We start from the raw sequence: 17,018 nt of genomic DNA on the forward strand, positions 1-17,018 counted from the left end.
TTCAGTTAAAAATAAATTCCTTAAAATGGGAGACCAGAAAATGTTTAAAAAATGTTTGGCTGTAACAGTGAAAAGGTTTAGGTTATTTTTTAAATGTAAATGCTTTTGGAGGCATTATCTGTCTTGCAATTGCATCCACTGCTTTTCCTGAGAACATATATATTTACATATATATATATTGCAACAATGTAGCAACAATGTAGCAAAAGTCAGTACTTTTTTTTTTTTTTTTAAGGAACAGTAATACCAAAAAATTAAAGTAATGGAAATATAATGCAGTATTGCAAAGCACTGGTAAAACTGGTGTGTTTGCTTCAGAAACATTGATATAGTTTATATAAATACATTGATGTGTAGCCACTGGGGCAGCCATTTAAGATTAAAACATGGTATTCTTCAGAAATGATCAACTGTGAATCCTTTGCTTGAATGGCTGCATCCATGGCATGTATAAACTATAGTTCCGTGTTTGAAGCAAACACACCAGTTTTACCCTTGTAGGACAACAGTAAATTATATAGTTATTCCTTTAAAATACATTCATTTTTTTGTTAGTGCTCTTTTAAAGGCAGTTTTGACCTTCCAAACCCTTTTTTCAGTTTTGTTCAGAGTCTGTAACTGGATTACTAAACTGCCAGACTGAAACTCTGTCTAGAGAGAAGAACAATAAACGATTGTTTGATTTTGGAAAAAATTATCAAATAGAAAGGAATTTTATACGTCTTTCTGTACAGAAAAAAGCTGAACTAAAAAAAGTGTCTGGAAGACTCCATTTTCCATGTGATTTATCAACTTTACAGTGCATTTTACAGCAGAACATGCTGCAAGGCATTGTGAGAATGGAGACATTAGCTATAATGTGCTTTCAATTCCAAATATCCTTTCTTTCATTATACAAATTTTGTTTTTTGTCACAGAATGTATGTTGAACTGCAATTAAAATAAAGTATTGAAACTATTGAGTATGTATATCTAGAAATACAAGTGAAGGAAGGGACATTTGAGACAAATCCTTTCTTTAAATAAGTATATGTAGCTAATTAGGCAGTAGCAATTATGACCCAAGTTGGATCAGTTATAAACTCTTTGGACAATGCCATAGTGTTAAGAGGAATTGTAGTGAGAAAAAGCATTTGAGTAAGTGAAAATTCAGGAAAATGGTTCATTAAAAGGGGTTTGATTTTAAATTTGACTTAAGCATAAGATAAACAGATAAAGAAAGTGGGTCAAATAGCATTTGAACTCGCACCCAGACCAGGATCCCTGAAAAGGAGAGATAGTTGTGTCCTTTTACGCACTTAAATGCTCTTGATGGTAGTGTATTTACGGTATGGTACATGATGCTGATTTTGCAACAGACTAATGTATATGTTTAATTGTTTTTTCATCATCCCTTCCCTTTCCCCTTTTATTTTGTACCCCTTCCCCTCCCCCCTTTTTTGAAAATCGATAAAACATATGCTTTCAAATAGCATTTGAAAATTAATATAATTTAAATCATTTTTTTTTCTTTACAGGTTCAGAATTTCACTATTCTGATTCAGATAGGGAATTGAAGATCATGAGAAATCCCTCACCCAGCACAAGTTCTTTGGAAGCAGAGAGTGCTTTGCCAGTTCTCACTGAGGATGAGACATGTGTGAAAAGCTTAAAAAAAGGGAGTATCATGGATAGGCCAAGAAAAATAAAGAAGTTCAAATCCCCAAGAACTTTAAGTGAGGAGTTTGGGCAAGAAGTTAGTGATGATGACCTGTGGGGCAGGCGCAGGAGTGAGCGCATCTTTTTGAATGATGCCGTTAATCCTGCATCTTTATTGTCAGTTACTACAAATGATGTAAACTTAATGTCTAAACCCAATCGCTGCAACAAAATGGCTACGGTTATCCCTAAAAAACTAAAACCGAGCAAAGAACACTGCAAGGTTAGTGCTTGGAAAGGCTATTTCTGTATGGATTATAGAAAAAGTTTTATTTCGAAATACCCAGGGCCAGATTTACATAGCAGTCGCCCCTAGGCCTGCTGTCATTTGTCACCCCCCTTCCCTTTATTCGCAAACATTTTTGGAGCAATGGGGATTGGCACATGGGAAGTTTAAAAAACTCCTTTGCATCCCCGCACCTGTGTTAGTACGGGGCCATAGGCTGCGTTTCCTCCTGCTCTCCCCTGCAGCTGTACTCTTTTATGCAGGCTGAAGCATAGCTTGGAATGTGTTTCATTTTTCAGTTATTATGCCTTCTAATACCATTTTTTTGTGTTGCATATTTTGCAAGAGAACCCTTTGGGCCAGTTTGGGCATCTTGCTTTAGCTTTACTAATAAATATGTATCATTTAGTTTTCAGTTTGTGGATACAAATGCTATGTAAATTCTTTAGAGGCTTTGCGCAAATCCCTTATTCTTAAAGGGATACTGTCACGGGGAAACATTTTTTTTTTAAATGCATCAGTTAATAGTGCTGCTTCTGCACTGAAATCCATTTTTCAAAAGAGCAAACAGATTTTTTATATTTAATTTTGAAATCTGACATGGGGCTAGGCATATTGTTAGTTTCCCAGTTGTCCCCAGTCATGTGACTTGTGCGCTGATAAACTTCAGTCAATTTTTACTGCTGCACTGCAAGTTGGAGTGATATCACCCCTCACTTCTCCTCCCCCAGCAGCCGATCAGCAGATCAATAGGAAGGTAACCAGATAACAGCTCCCTGGTAGATATAAGAACAGCACTCAATAGTAAAAATCCATGTCCCACTGCAACTCCTTCAGTTACACTGAGATAGAGAAACAATAGCCTGTCTGAAAGCAGTTCCATCCTGAAGTTCTGGCTCTTTCTGAAAGCACGTGACCAGGCAAATTTCTACACACCAATATTACAACTAAAAAAATACATTTGTTGGGTTAGGAATAAAATTTTACATGGTAGAGTAAATTATTTACAGTGTAAACAGTGTAATTTAGAAATAGAAACTACATCATAAAAATCATAACAGAATACCTTTACCAATCTTATGCCCAGTATAGAGAAATGATTTGTGACAAAATCTCTGTACATTCTTGTATAAAATGAATAATGTTGTATAAGGTTAAAGAAAAAGAATAATATGACTACACCTGTTACACATTAACTGCAGTGTAAAGATATTGAATACATTCTAAACTGGTTGGTTTCCATATTTTCCATGTTATCTTAGAAGAAGAAGGGAAAAGAACTCATGCCTTCTTGCCTATCTCCTAATGCTACCTTGGCTTCTGTGTCTGTGAGCAGACTTAGTGTGACCAGTTCAGTAAGCTGCAGCAGAAAGTCCAAGTCGAAAGCTAAGGACATGAAAAGAGAGGCGAGTATTTTAGGGGAAAATGTATATGATTTGTAAATACGGTAATGTGAAAAAAAGAGATCAACAGTCTCTTGGGAAATTGATTGCAGATTAAAAGTATGAGCTCAGTATGAGTTGAATAGGAGAGAAAGATATAATAATCCTTTAATGTTATTTTTATTGAAAATCCTGTGTTTCTGGGACGAAAAACGTGAGGTCTTAAAAAAAAAAAACAAACTTTAAACTATATATATCTATATATCTATATATCTATATATCTATATATACACACACACACACACAGCCTGTGGCCTGGTGCACTCAGAACACCTGTTAATTTTTTTTCACTTCACAAGACCTAAGAGTGCGGACTATTTTTGTTGAGATATATATATATTCTTTGGCGTTTTGTTTATCATTGGCTGAGCTTTCAAAGTAGCAACTTTCTTTTAATATATAACATGCCTTATGGAAACAGTAGTATTTCAGCAGTGACATAAAGTTTTTTGGATTAACAGAAAATATGTAGTATGCACCATAACAAAATTAGACAGTCGCATAAATTTGGGCACCCCAACAGAGAGATTTCCAACATTTTTTTATGACTGTATATGCGGGACCGCATAGACGCAGAGATGCGGCCGCGATCAGGTGGGATTTTTTAACCTGCCCGATTGAGATGATATTGATCAGGGAAGCCCCACACATGGGCCAATAAGCTGCCAACTCGGTCTGTCTGTGTTCAGGTTAAACCCAAGGGTAGCATACAAGACGAAATTTAAGGGGCTGCTTAGTTAAAATGGATCCACTACATTGCTACCATGTTGAACCACCACAGTCATGGCTTGGAAAACCAAAATTGGGCTGCTACAAGTGTACAGACTGCACTACTTGCATCCAGATGTTAACATGTCCCTCATTTAACCATCTACACATAGGGAAACCCATTTTAAATAAACATTGTGTTACCTGCACCACCGACCATATCATCACACACTTATATGATAACCTGGATTTTCTGGGACCTACAAGGTATTTCTGCAGTTAGCTATGTACCAAGATTTGCTGTACCAAGTTAAATAAAATACACAAGGATGCATTTTAAAGAGATATTTGTGGCCCGGAGGACAAGCATGGGTTATGAAGTTTTGTGAATATTGTGTTATCTGCTCCTATTGTGTTATCTGCTCCTATGCATAACTGCTATGTGTTATAAGCAGTTCCCTTTGACAGAATCGCAATGGATTTAATTGGGCCATTGGTGAAATTCTGTACTTTTTTAGTGTACCTTTTAAATCTAGTTTCTTCCAAAACTCCAGAAATCTCCAGCACCACCCCTTTCCCTCGCTTCCTCTCTTGGATGTCTAGCCGAGTCCAGGAGAACCACCAACACTTTCTAAGTAGCATAACCTAGTGATGTCAATTAGTGACAAGCAATAGCAGCCAAAGTCGTTCCCCTATTTCTCTCTGCTTCCAGGTTAACCAATTCACTCTCCCTTTTGTCTTTACTCCAAGCCTAACCAAGCCCTGCCCCAATGTGAATCATCCTCACAGTGAACAGTGTAATATTCTTCGTTAGACTGACATTGTATTTTAATTGCTCATTTTGTACTTTTATACGGCATGCTTGACGGTGGCGTAATCTTTTGGAGCAAACATAACATTTTCAGTAGGTTTTATTATACACTGGTTACTGTTGCAAACTACCGTATATACTCGCGTATAAGCCGAGATTTTCAGCACCGAAAATGTGCTTGAAAATCCTACCTCGGCTTATACGCGGGTCAGCTTGAAGTAGCCGGAAGAGCAGCGAGGAGAGAACAGCGCTAGGAGGCGTCGCGGTCTGTGGGAGGTATAACAATAAGTGGGAGGGGAGGAGGAGCAGGAAGTGAATACGCGCTAGGCTCAGGTAGCGGCTGCAGTGAGGAGGTGCCAGTCTTTCCCAGGCTGCAGTGCGCACCAGCGGGAGGAGGGAGAATAGAACAGTCGGGTCGCCGTCGTTTCCCTCGCCATGTTGTATACCGGTAATTTGAAAAGCAGTATCTTGTTGGTTCTCTAATATTTCATGTTCGTCAGGAAATCTTAGTTGAAGATGTTTCTCTTCTCATTTACTGTATGTGTAGCTCATTAATTAATCATGACTGCAGCAGAGCTGCTAGCTGATGAACAGCATAAAGAGCTATTTCTTTGCTGTGCCTGAATACAGCAGTTTAATGAAGAAATAAACAAAGAATAACAATGTTGTGCCTGCCATAGAAATGTGCTAATGAATCCAAAATGGTTGCCATATGACTTATATCTGCATTCTCTTGCTTTAGTTGCTATGTGAACCATAAGCTGTATGTAATAATTAGTAGTGGTTGACAACTTGAACAGACACAGCTGTAGGAACAATGTATTTGTATGGGGAGGCCATGCCTCATGTCTGCAACCTGTGGCTCCTCCTCAACTACAACTCTCGCTCTTCCCCACATCATGGCTTGATTTTTAACATTAAACCGACTGTTTGATATTTCTGAGACTTTTCTGAGTTGTGTCTAGGCTTATACGCGAGTCAATAAGTTTTTCTGGTTTTCATAGGTAAAATTAGGTACCTCGGCTTATACGCGAGTATATACGGTATACAATTTGAGGGATTTCTTCCACAGGTGGAAGCTATCACTAAATAGTTTTTGGGCTTGCAAAAGCTATATTCAATTTGCACAAAGGAAACTTATTTGTGCAAAGGCATAATATTTTACATAGCAAATATTTACTGACTTCTGTTAGGTGGCCACTATGCAGCTGTAATTAAAACATATATAAAATGAGATAATAAAATCTCAGTCAGAGCACTTATCTCTCTTTTTTTTACAGAATCGTAGCAAGGGTGGAGCCGTTAGCAAACTTATGGAGAGCATGGCTGCTGAAGAAGACTTTGAGCCAAATCAGGACAGTAGCTTCTCAGAAGATGAAAATGTACCTCTGTGTTTACATCCTGAGAGGCCAAACACACCTGGTAAGCACATACTGTCTAAGAGTAAATGAAATGTACTGTAGCTGTCATTATGGCGATAAATACAAGTTGTAATATTGCAATGGTAAGTGATATTCTTTGTTTTGCAGCATTGGGACAAAACATAGTTAAACAGAGTCTCCTAAGTGCTCATATAGTGTACGTTGTTTTCATTTAACAAAGTAGTCTTTAATTAAACAAATACAGGTACAGCTAAGTACAGAAACAAATAGACATGGATTGAACCATAATTGAAATTGAGAAAATAGCAAATCTTTGATAAAGAAGTAAAGTTATAACAAAATTATTTTTCACTGGATCCATCCATTCGGTGACTTCTGTGGGTATTTTCTAGCACTAGGAATGCATTAACTCTACCTGCCCTGCAAACAATGGGTGCTCAAGGGGGACACGATAGACACTTTAGGTTCCTTTTTTTTCCAGAATGATTTAAAAACTATTATAAACTATTGTAGCGTTTCTGTAGCATTTCTGAAGCAAATACACCAGTTTCACCAGTAAAGGGCAGCACTGCATTATATTGTCATTTTTTTTAAAACCCTTTAATTTTTTGGTGTTACTGTTCCTTGTATTCATTTTGGGAGTATAGCTTTCCTTTAAGGTACCACCTGTGAAACTCTACTTCTCACATCTAGATGGTTTATTGTTTACTTCTTTAAAGAAAAGTACATAAGTCTGTTCAACACCAAAGCCAAGTAGATGCTCCTCTTGATGTTTACTCTATTTAGGATATTGTTTCAGAACCTTTAACATTTTGTTGCAGACCCTTTAAGTTATTTGCTTGGTCCTGGCATTTGATGCATTCTGTGCCTTGTATTAATATCATGGTGGATTGGTGGAGATTGTTGATCCAAAATGTCTCATCTAACATATCAGCTCTACCATAGAGAAAAGGTTTCAAACAAAGCAGGTGCAAGCACGCAGCTCTTTGTGAAACAGTTGGTGATGAAAAAGAGTTTGAGACTTTGTGTTTTTATGGAAGGAAATGGCCATACTGTACAGCTTAGAGTGACATCCAATCACTTCCAGAAGTTGAACTAGCCCTGCTACTAGGTCAAATGCCTAGCAGCAGATCAATAAATTCAACATAAAGCAGCACCACTTGTTCTGGCTCACAATGTTGATGAGATATCAGCCATCCCTCAAACCACACTATAATTTTGTATAAACTTGTTAGGTATAGAGAATTCCTGGCACACAACGTTCTTTCAAACAGAGACTTGCCCGTATGCTTTATTATGCTAATGATCACACAGTGATTTAGGGGGAGTGCACCTTTGTCAGGTCACCTGAGATCTACTACTGTTTGTTACATTTTTTTGTTTTGTCATTCAAGCTCCACATTCCTGTATTATTGATAAAGACGAGCTGAAGGATGGGTTACGGGTTCTTATTCCCATGGATGATAAACTGCTTTATGCTGGTCATGTACAGACTGTCCATTCCCCAGACATGTAAGTAACCAAGCACAAAAGCATTGTTAATGTGTAAAATGCTTGGAATATTAGCCATGGTATAAGTAGTATTTTGAGAAAAACGCTTAATGCCATTGCAGATCACTTCTCAATAAAGAGTTGACATATACTAGTAATTGTTAAAAACACAACAAAACACAATTTTTTGGTGATAAATGCAGGTGCTATTCCTGGGGGTGAAAACTTACCATGTGCAGTTGCCATAGGGGTTTTATCTTACAATACCAGTTATCTTCATTTTTACATGTCTTCCAGATATCGAGTGATTATTGAGGGTGAGAGAGGAAACCGTCCACACATTTACTGCCAGGAGCAGCTCCTACAGGAAGCAGTAAGTCATTAAATAATGCTTCTGAGTTATATTGAGCAAGATATTTTATGTAGTAGTTTGCAAAACTCTAAAAATTCAACTCATGATCTTGTTTTTTATTAAAGGGGTGTTCATCATTAAGTTAACTTTTAGTATATTATAGAATAGCCAATTCTAAGCAGCTTTTCAATTTGGTCTTCATTTTTTTTTTTTTTTAGTTTTTGAATTATTTACCTGATTCATCTGACCCTTTCAAATGGGGGTCACTGACACCATCTAAAAAAGACATCCTCTGAAAAGCTGACAAAGTATTGTTATTACTTATTTTTTTATTCAGGCCTCTCCTATTCATAATCCAGTCTCTTATTCAAATCGGTGCATGATTGCTAGGTTAATTTGATCCGTAGCAAACCAGACAAACCAATTGCAAATTGTCTCTCAGTATCACTCTCTACATCATACTAAACATTAACATTAACAGGAAACCGGTATCCTAGAAGAAAAATAGGCCCAAGGTTCAATTGTGTCCACAAATCCCAGCCGGCTCCCACTTGTATCCCTCCAAGTCCGCAAATTTGTCACTAAAATAAAAAGCCAGCGCCAAAGGCACAGGAGACAGACAAACGAAACAAAATATAGGGTTATATTGTTTTACAATGTTGCCACCTCTTGTGTGAAAAGCAAACCAACTGGTTTCACCTTATAAGTGTTACCCTCATTTAGTATTATCCTCCACCAAAGGGTTAAAAAACTTTCCTTAAGTACTTGTTTAGGTGGGTACTCACAAACAGGGAATATAAACTTGCAAGTAAAGAATCATGAAGCACTTCTGGTATGAACTGTAAATCGACACGCAAAAAGCTGCTTTTCCATCTTCCCAAGCCACTTCGATCTTTTGGGACCTTCCTTGTGCGGACGGTTGTATACAGGGGGAGCTTCCAGGAGGACGGTGCATAGATATGCTTTTTAGAAATTTCTGCCATGAGTGCATTTTAATCTTTGCTTTTAAAATATTAAAGAGGTATTTTTACACTATTTGCTGCTGCTTGTCGATTTACAGTTCATACCAGGAGAAGTGCTTCATGATTCTTTACGTGCAAGTTGATATTCCCTGTTTGTGAGTACCCACCTAAACAAGTACTTAAGGAAAGTTTTTTTAACCCTTTGGCGCTGTGCCTTTGGCGCTGGCTTTTTATTTTAGTGACAAATTAACAGGAAACAGTTCAGGTACAGAACCGAGTGGGCTGACTGTTTAATGTTAAGCCACAATACAGATGTAGGTTAAGGTGACATCTGGCTTACTTTTCTGAAGATAGTGTGGGATGAAGAAGACCAATCTGCATTAATTCTGCAGCATTTACTGGTCATCTGTTTAAAAATTTATTACACATTGGGATAAGTCTGCTGTGTCACTGGCTACATGGATGTGTATTTTTATTTCATGTGCAGATCATAGATGTAAAACCTTCCTCAATCCGCTTCCTACCTGAAGGCACTAGAATTGCAGCCTACTGGAGCCAACAATATCGTTGTTTATATCCGGGTACCGTTGTGCAAGGTAAGAATAAAAAAGTGGTAAAGTAAGAATAAAAAAACTACGAATACATGGGAAAGGGGATTAAATAATTACAATAGAAACATACCATTGGTGTGCTGCAAATGAATGTTTAATCACTATAATATTCACAGATATGTCCAGGCCAACATGATATAACGAGGAAACCTTCATTCTCTCGGTGGTACCCCTAGTGAATTAAGTTTTTTCCCTTTGCTGGCACTCCTTTTTTGGGAAAAAATGCACTTCCCCAAAATTATTTTTAAAAAAAGTGGTATTAAAGCATAGCTAACATAATCAATAGATTGATCTGCACTACCTGAGATGCTTATGTTACATACTGCATACTGTATTTGTATAGTATGGCATAATATGAGGTATGTAATAGAAGCGCCTCAGGTATGTCACATTAATCTATGTTTTAAGGCAAATACATGTTTCACAATTTTTCACAACTGAAGTGTACCACTGGATCCTTGTTTGTTTATTTATAGAGCACTGGTATTCCTATTCTTCTGCCATGCTGAAGCTTACAGTCTTTATAAGGAGTCAATTAACTTTTGAAGTGTGGATTAACAATTAAAATACAGTATGTATTAAAATGTTATGCCCTGGGCACACTATGTGTATAGTACTACAAATGTATGCATGGGCCTATCAATGTAGCAATGGGGGGGGGCAGTGCATAAGATCGGATCCGCTGTCCTACGCCTCTATATTCTATAAAAAAAAAAAAACATGCATAGGAAAGCAGACAATCTGCTTAGTGTGCCCAGGGCCTGAGAGCTGATATGCTGAGGAAATCTTTTTAAAAGAGATAAGTATAGAAGGCTGACATATTGAATAATTAAATGCTGACATACTATATAAGCCACAAATGCCCTCAAGTCCCTGTGGGTTAATTACTAGAGGAAAACATAGGTATTCTATTGTACATTGTAATTGCAGGAAGTAATTTAATATAACAGTGAGTCTTCATCAGAGATGTTTGTTATCCTTGCAATAATGTCTTTGAGTTCTTTATAGTAACATTCCTATTACATATGATAGTTAACAGTACCCAACCTTTTGAACCTGTTGGGGGTGTGACTCCCCCTCCACCTACTGATCTCTAATGAAATATTCTGCTCTGAAGTTGTATAATTAATAGCGCTCATATGACCTTGTTGTACATAAGTTAGTATCGACAAAATCCAGAAACAAACCAAAAATATTGCTCAGTGAAATGGGTGATTTATTTAGCTCATAAGCATTCACAAAAAGGCAATGTTTCAGGCCCCTCAGGGCCCTTTATCAAACCTAATGAGTATCCACCAGTGAACCTGTATTTAAAGGAGAAGGAAAGCTACGGAGGCATTTTATTGCCAATAGATTAGCTGCAATAGTGCAAGCTAGAATGTTATATTTATTCTGTAGAATGTTTTACCATACCTGATTAAAAAGCTCTAGAAGCTCTCTGTTTGTTTAGGATAGCAGCTGCAGTATTAGCTTGAGGTTTAAGCTGAAGGCAGGAAGTCTGATACAGAAGCCCATGTGTAAACAATAAAAGAAAAGAAATGCAGTTTTTCTTTTGACAGAGGACTCAGCAGCATTACTCTGAGGGTTTACTGGTACAATATATTTAGGTGGACCTTTCTGATAAGGCTTACTTAGTTTTAACCTTTCCTTCTCCTTTGAGTAGGGGGTGGGGAAGGTGAGGATTACAAACCCCTCCCACATACCAATGTGATGTCATCCCAAGTTAATATGTTAAGTAGTTCATGAGAATTAGTTCAAAGTGCACAAACGTCCTTTAATAACTTCATAGAAGTCTTTGACAAAAAGTCCATTAATAACAAGTCCGAAGTTAAAGCCTCCAATGAAATAGTGGTGACCAAAATGTAAGACTTTGATTATTTGTCCATTTGAACTGAAACAAAAGCATGTAAATATCAGTTGCTCATACCCTTTTGTATCTGAGATACCTTAAGGTGGCCATACACGGAGAGATCCGCTCGTTTGGCGATGCTGCCAAACGAGAGGATCCCTCCCCGATATGCCCACCTTGAGGTGGGCAATATCGGGCTGATCCGATTGTGGGCCCTAGGGCCCAATGATCGGATCCTAACTAATAGTAATGGTCGGATCGCAGGACCGCATCAACGAATAGATGTGGCCATGATCTGAAGGGATTTTTCGTCCCATCCGAAAGTCGGCCAGATCTCGATCGGTGAAGCCCGTCGGGGGGCCCCATACACGGGCCAATAAGCTGCCGACTCGGTCTGTCGGCAGCTTTTATCGGCCCGTGTATGGCCACCTTTAGACGTATAGTAGACCTTTTCCGCAAATGGCACTCAGCACATTTCCTGAGACGCCTTTTTACATGCAGAAATCATGAACCTCTCTCAGGATGTTTAATGTCGATCTATTGGTAACATATGTATAAAAAAAGTATATACAGGTCATCAAAATGTTTTTTAATAAAACATGATTTTAATACTAAGGACATAGAAGGAGATACAGCTTTGTGTTTTCTTTTCTGTCTAAAGGGAGCCCGGATCAAAAAGAAGATTCAGACCTTATTACAGTGGAGTTTGATGATGGAGACACAGGACGAATACCACTCTCTCACATTCGCTTGTTACCACCAGATTATAAAATACAATGTAGGTATTTAAAAAGTGTCACGTATTTCAACTTTACAAATAAACCGTCGCTTGATGCAACATTTTCATATATTTAAATATATGGTGACTATTCAAGGGATTCAAAGAAAATATCTTTATGATAAATTGCTTTATCTGTATTTACTATCACCTGGATGTTTTGCTTCATGCCCAGGTGCAGAACCTTCTCCTGCCCTCTTGGTCCCCAGTGCAAAGCCACGGAGTCGTAAATCCAGCAAGGAACAAGGAGAATCAAAGGAAGCAGGTCCTACAGGTTGTGAAGAAGTGTCAGTAAAAAGCAAGATACGGGGGCGAAAACCAACTCTTAAGCAGAGTGCTGGTATGTATCTTCCTTTGATATAATAAAAGGAAATTTGGGGTATTAAAATGTTTTTATTGCTTTAAGAGAAAATGTTATATGATGAAGCTTTGCCAGTTTTGAAGATAATGCCTTAATCAATCCATTGTAATAAATCTTCTATGCAGGGATTGTTCAGCTGCTTGATATGGAAAGAGGCCCCAGCTAACTGTGTTCTATGCACTTGCATTCTTTAAATAGACATAATGGTTATAATTAGAATGTCAAAATTGAGTAAAAGGGAAGAGGTGCTTAATACTGCAGTACTTTTTATAAGAATTCTTTCAACCTAATACTATGGCATAACACAGCCATATTCTACATGAAAATTTCCTGAATAGACCAAGTCTAATGATGTCCAATGCAGAGCACAAAACAGCTCAATATACATATATTACTAGTATAAAATCATTGCTAAGTCTTGTCCAAAAAAAGCTGAATGACCTATGATTTTATTCTTTGAGAAAAGCTGGGATGCTTTTAAAGAAATTTAGATTCACCTGGCACAAAAAATGCTGTAACATGTGAACAAATAAATTATTATATAATAAATTAATTATTATATTACTCTGCCCATTTGTGGTTTTTCTTACTATATGTGTTACTTTCAAAACTCATAAACAACAACTATTGACAGAATATCCTAAGTTCCTGCCACAACCAATATTTCAGCTGATGGAGACATTTTTCACACAGCCCCTTCCACCTTCCATTGATTTAAATCGGAACTGGCAGACATTTCAGTTGCTGAGAGGTCTTGGCCAGAAAATGTACACTAAAGAATCGATAATTGCAAATGGATGCCAAATTGAGCACACATTGATGATATTCATTGATGATATTCATAACCAGACTTTTTGTTTGGTTTTTTGACTTTTTTTTTTTTGCAATTAGCTGTTTGTTTGGTTTGTCTTAATTGTTGAAAGGCAAGTTAACCCCAAAATAAAAATTTGTCTAATAAAAGGGATGCACCGAATCCACTATTTTGGATTCAGCCAAACCCCCGAATCGTTTGCGAAAGATTCGACTGAATACCGAATCCAAATTCTAATTTGCATTTTTTGCTTCCTTGTTTTGGAAGGAATCACGTGATTTCCCTCCCCACCCCTAATTTGCATATGCAAATTCAAATTCGGTTCAGCCTGGCAGAAGGATTCGGCGAATCAGAATCCTGCTGAAAAAGGCCGAATCCTGGCTAAATCCTGAACCGAATCCTGGATTCGTTGCATCCCTAAAAGAAAGCATAATTCTAAGCAACATTTGATTATTCATTTCTTAAAAATGTTCAGTGTTTTCAAAGTTATTAAGTTGCCATTGAAAGCAGCATTTGCTTTGCTCCTAGTTGTTACTTTGTAAACAATGTTGCACACGTCTGTGTTCCCCAGCAGAGACAGGCCTGTTATCAGCTGTCTTGTCTTACATTGTATCAACATAAAGGGACAAATAAAACCCGAAAAGATTTTTAATGAATGTATATTGAGTTGCTTAAAATGACTTTTTCTTGTATAAGGCAAAAAAACAGTTTTGTTGACATTCCCTTTAACTTTTAGTATGTTATAAAATGAGCAATTCTAAGCAGCTTTTCAATTGGTCCTCATTTTGTCTTAGTTATAGTTTTTACATTATTTGCCTCCTTCTTCCGATTTTTTTTTTTTACAACTTTCAAATGGGGGTCACTGACTCCATCTAAAAAACAAGTGTATTTTTATTGTTACATTTATTACTCATCTTTCTATTCAGGCTCTCTCCTATTCATATTCCAGTCTCATCAAGGCATGGTTGCTAGGGTAATTTGGACCCTAGCAACCAGATAGCTGAAACTACAAACTGGAGAGCTGCTGAATAAAAAGCTAAATAATTCAAAAATCAATAATAAAACTAATGGCAAGCTGTTTCAAATTATCACTCTTTACATCATAATAAAAATTAATTGGCTTATGTGACCTAACATGTATAGTTTGTGTGCACCGTGAATCCTACAATCCCAGGGGGCGGCCCTTATTTTTTAAAATGGCAATTTTCTATTTAGGATTACCCAATGGCACATACTACTAAAAAAGTATATTATTATGAAAATGGTTTATTTACATGAAGCAGGATTTTACATATGAGCTGTTTTATGCAATATCTTTTTATAGAGACCTACATTGTTTGGGGGGTATAAAATAATTTAACAGGTTCTGGGAGTTTTTATGTGTAACAGTTTTACTAATGGAGGTGAAATTGCACTTTAAGCTGTGAGTCACAGTTCCAAAAGGCCTGCTTATCTTATTAGTTCCAAATGTATCTAAATGCAGGCGCTGAGTATTCTGGGCTCTCTGCCAAAAAAACACTTATTTAATTAAGCTTCAGAGACGTATCTTTTTCTGACATCAGTGCATTAGATCAAATGGAAACCTGGGATTGTGGGCTGAGCTGTCAAAATCGGGACTGTCCCTCAAAACAAAAAGGGGGAAAGTTAGTAGGTAGGCCTAGGTGAGCTATAATTTGTAAATAAATAAATAATAATTAATAATAACTGCATTAGAAAGTAAATGATATGAAAACATTACATGTTTAACATGTGTATTCAGTATTTTCAATGTTGTACATCACTGTATACTGTTCTTAAAGGGAAAAACTAACCTTTTGACATACGATTTGAAGAGGTTTATAAACACTATCTGAACTTCCAGAAATAAATTGTACAGGGCTTCATATGGAAAGAGGCCCCAGCCTAAACATGTTCTTTACACTTTTGAGAACTGTATAAATTGTTTTCTTTGTCACTTTACATTTAATTCTGAAACTGCGTTAAAAAGTCAAATCATATGAAAACATGTTTAAAGGAGAACTAACCCCTAAAAATAAATATGGCTAAAAATGTCATGTTTTATATGCTGAATTTATTGCGCCAGCCTTAAGTTTCAGCTTCTCAATAGCCGCAATGATCCAGGACTTCAAACATCTCAGAAAGTGTGTGTGTCAGCCAATAATTTTAATACAATGAGGTAACACACAGAAATCCTTCTTATGATCGCTCACCCTATAACTGGTTGGGTCCAGTTGCAAATGCCCAGGACCAGTCACTTAGATTGTTACTCTCATAGGCATTCAAGTCAGGTAACTCACTCCACAACTCTGGCTTGGGTGAGACACCCCGAACCCGTAGCTTAGGGAGGCCTGGCCGACAATCGCTTCAGAACTGTTGCGTGCACTTTCACAAACCAGAGGCCAGCGGTGGATTAAAAAGTAACTTTATTTCCCCAATATTTCTCCTCCTAACGCGTTTCGTGTGTTAACACACACAGTCATAGGCATCTGGTTTGTGAAAGTGCACGCAACAGTTTTGAAGCGATTGCCTGATAAGGCCTCGCCTTGAGTATGTAGTATAGTCTCCAGTTCTTAAGGGGGATATAAATGAGCTGGATAGACTGCAGAGATGTGCAAATAAACAACAAGCTTAATATGCAAATCGATTGTGATCTTAAGATCTATAGTTAGTTGAGTATAGATATTGGTATATATAGTTTATATATAGAAGTATATATATATATATATATATCTATATATATATATATATCTATATATATATATATATATATATATATATATATATATATATATATATATATATATATATATATATATATATATATATATATATATATATATATATATATATATATATATATAGGTCTGTATAAGTCGCTAAGTTTGTGCACTGTGGTTAGCTTGGAGAGGTTGAACTTGATGGATTTTGTTCTTTTTGTCCCAACCAAAACAAATCCTTTCAGTAAACCTAAGTTGAGAAAGAGGTATAATTTACCTTTAACTGTGAATAATGTACCCCTTATTTTAAAATATAAGGATATTAGAGGTTAATAAGAAGGCACATATACAGGTTTGGGATCTGTATATGTGTCTTAAAATTTTAAATTTAAACTTAATATGATTGTTTTGCCACCAATATGATCAACTAAATCAATATACACCAACTACAAGTTTGTAGTTTTATTATTACAGAGAAAAAAAATTAAATCATAATACAATCATTAAAATAGTTAGTGCGTTGGCCTTCCTGTAATTTAGAGCTTTCTTAATAATGGGTTTCCAAATAACAGATCCCTTTACAGATAACTTTACATACCTATACAAAGTTATCAATATAGTGCTAAAAATTGTGTATTCATACCATTCCTCTACTAATTAAACTTGTTTAGTAACATTGTGTTTGAGGTAATACATTTAACATGATGGATTTGGATATTTTTTCATGGATTCTTTTTGCTAATTTGCTGGATAATGGTCCCAATGTTTATCTTTGTTTCTTGTATACAACTTTCTGTTTATAACTTCTGTAGATGAGAG

General features: G+C 36.6%; 1 protein-coding gene across 1 annotated transcript in view; it reads left to right on the plus strand.

Annotated features, from left to right (window-relative positions):
- Positions 1 to 17,018, plus strand: part of tnrc18.S (zinc finger protein 469 S homeolog) — a 102,360-nt gene that overhangs the window by 77,721 nt on the left and 7,621 nt on the right. Inside the window, exons 19-26 of the mRNA XM_041579208.1 lie at positions 1,518 to 1,921; positions 3,187 to 3,330; positions 6,166 to 6,307; positions 7,662 to 7,779; positions 8,056 to 8,131; positions 9,560 to 9,668; positions 12,194 to 12,310; positions 12,486 to 12,650. Coding sequence (XP_041435142.1) covers positions 1,518 to 1,921; positions 3,187 to 3,330; positions 6,166 to 6,307; positions 7,662 to 7,779; positions 8,056 to 8,131; positions 9,560 to 9,668; positions 12,194 to 12,310; positions 12,486 to 12,650 — 1,275 coding nt within the window. The remainder of the gene's footprint in view (positions 1 to 1,517; positions 1,922 to 3,186; positions 3,331 to 6,165; positions 6,308 to 7,661; positions 7,780 to 8,055; positions 8,132 to 9,559; positions 9,669 to 12,193; positions 12,311 to 12,485; positions 12,651 to 17,018) is intronic.

This window comes from Xenopus laevis, chromosome 9_10S, assembly GCF_017654675.1.
Source record: "Xenopus laevis strain J_2021 chromosome 9_10S, Xenopus_laevis_v10.1, whole genome shotgun sequence".
Lineage (NCBI taxonomy): Eukaryota > Metazoa > Chordata > Amphibia > Anura > Pipidae > Xenopus > Xenopus laevis.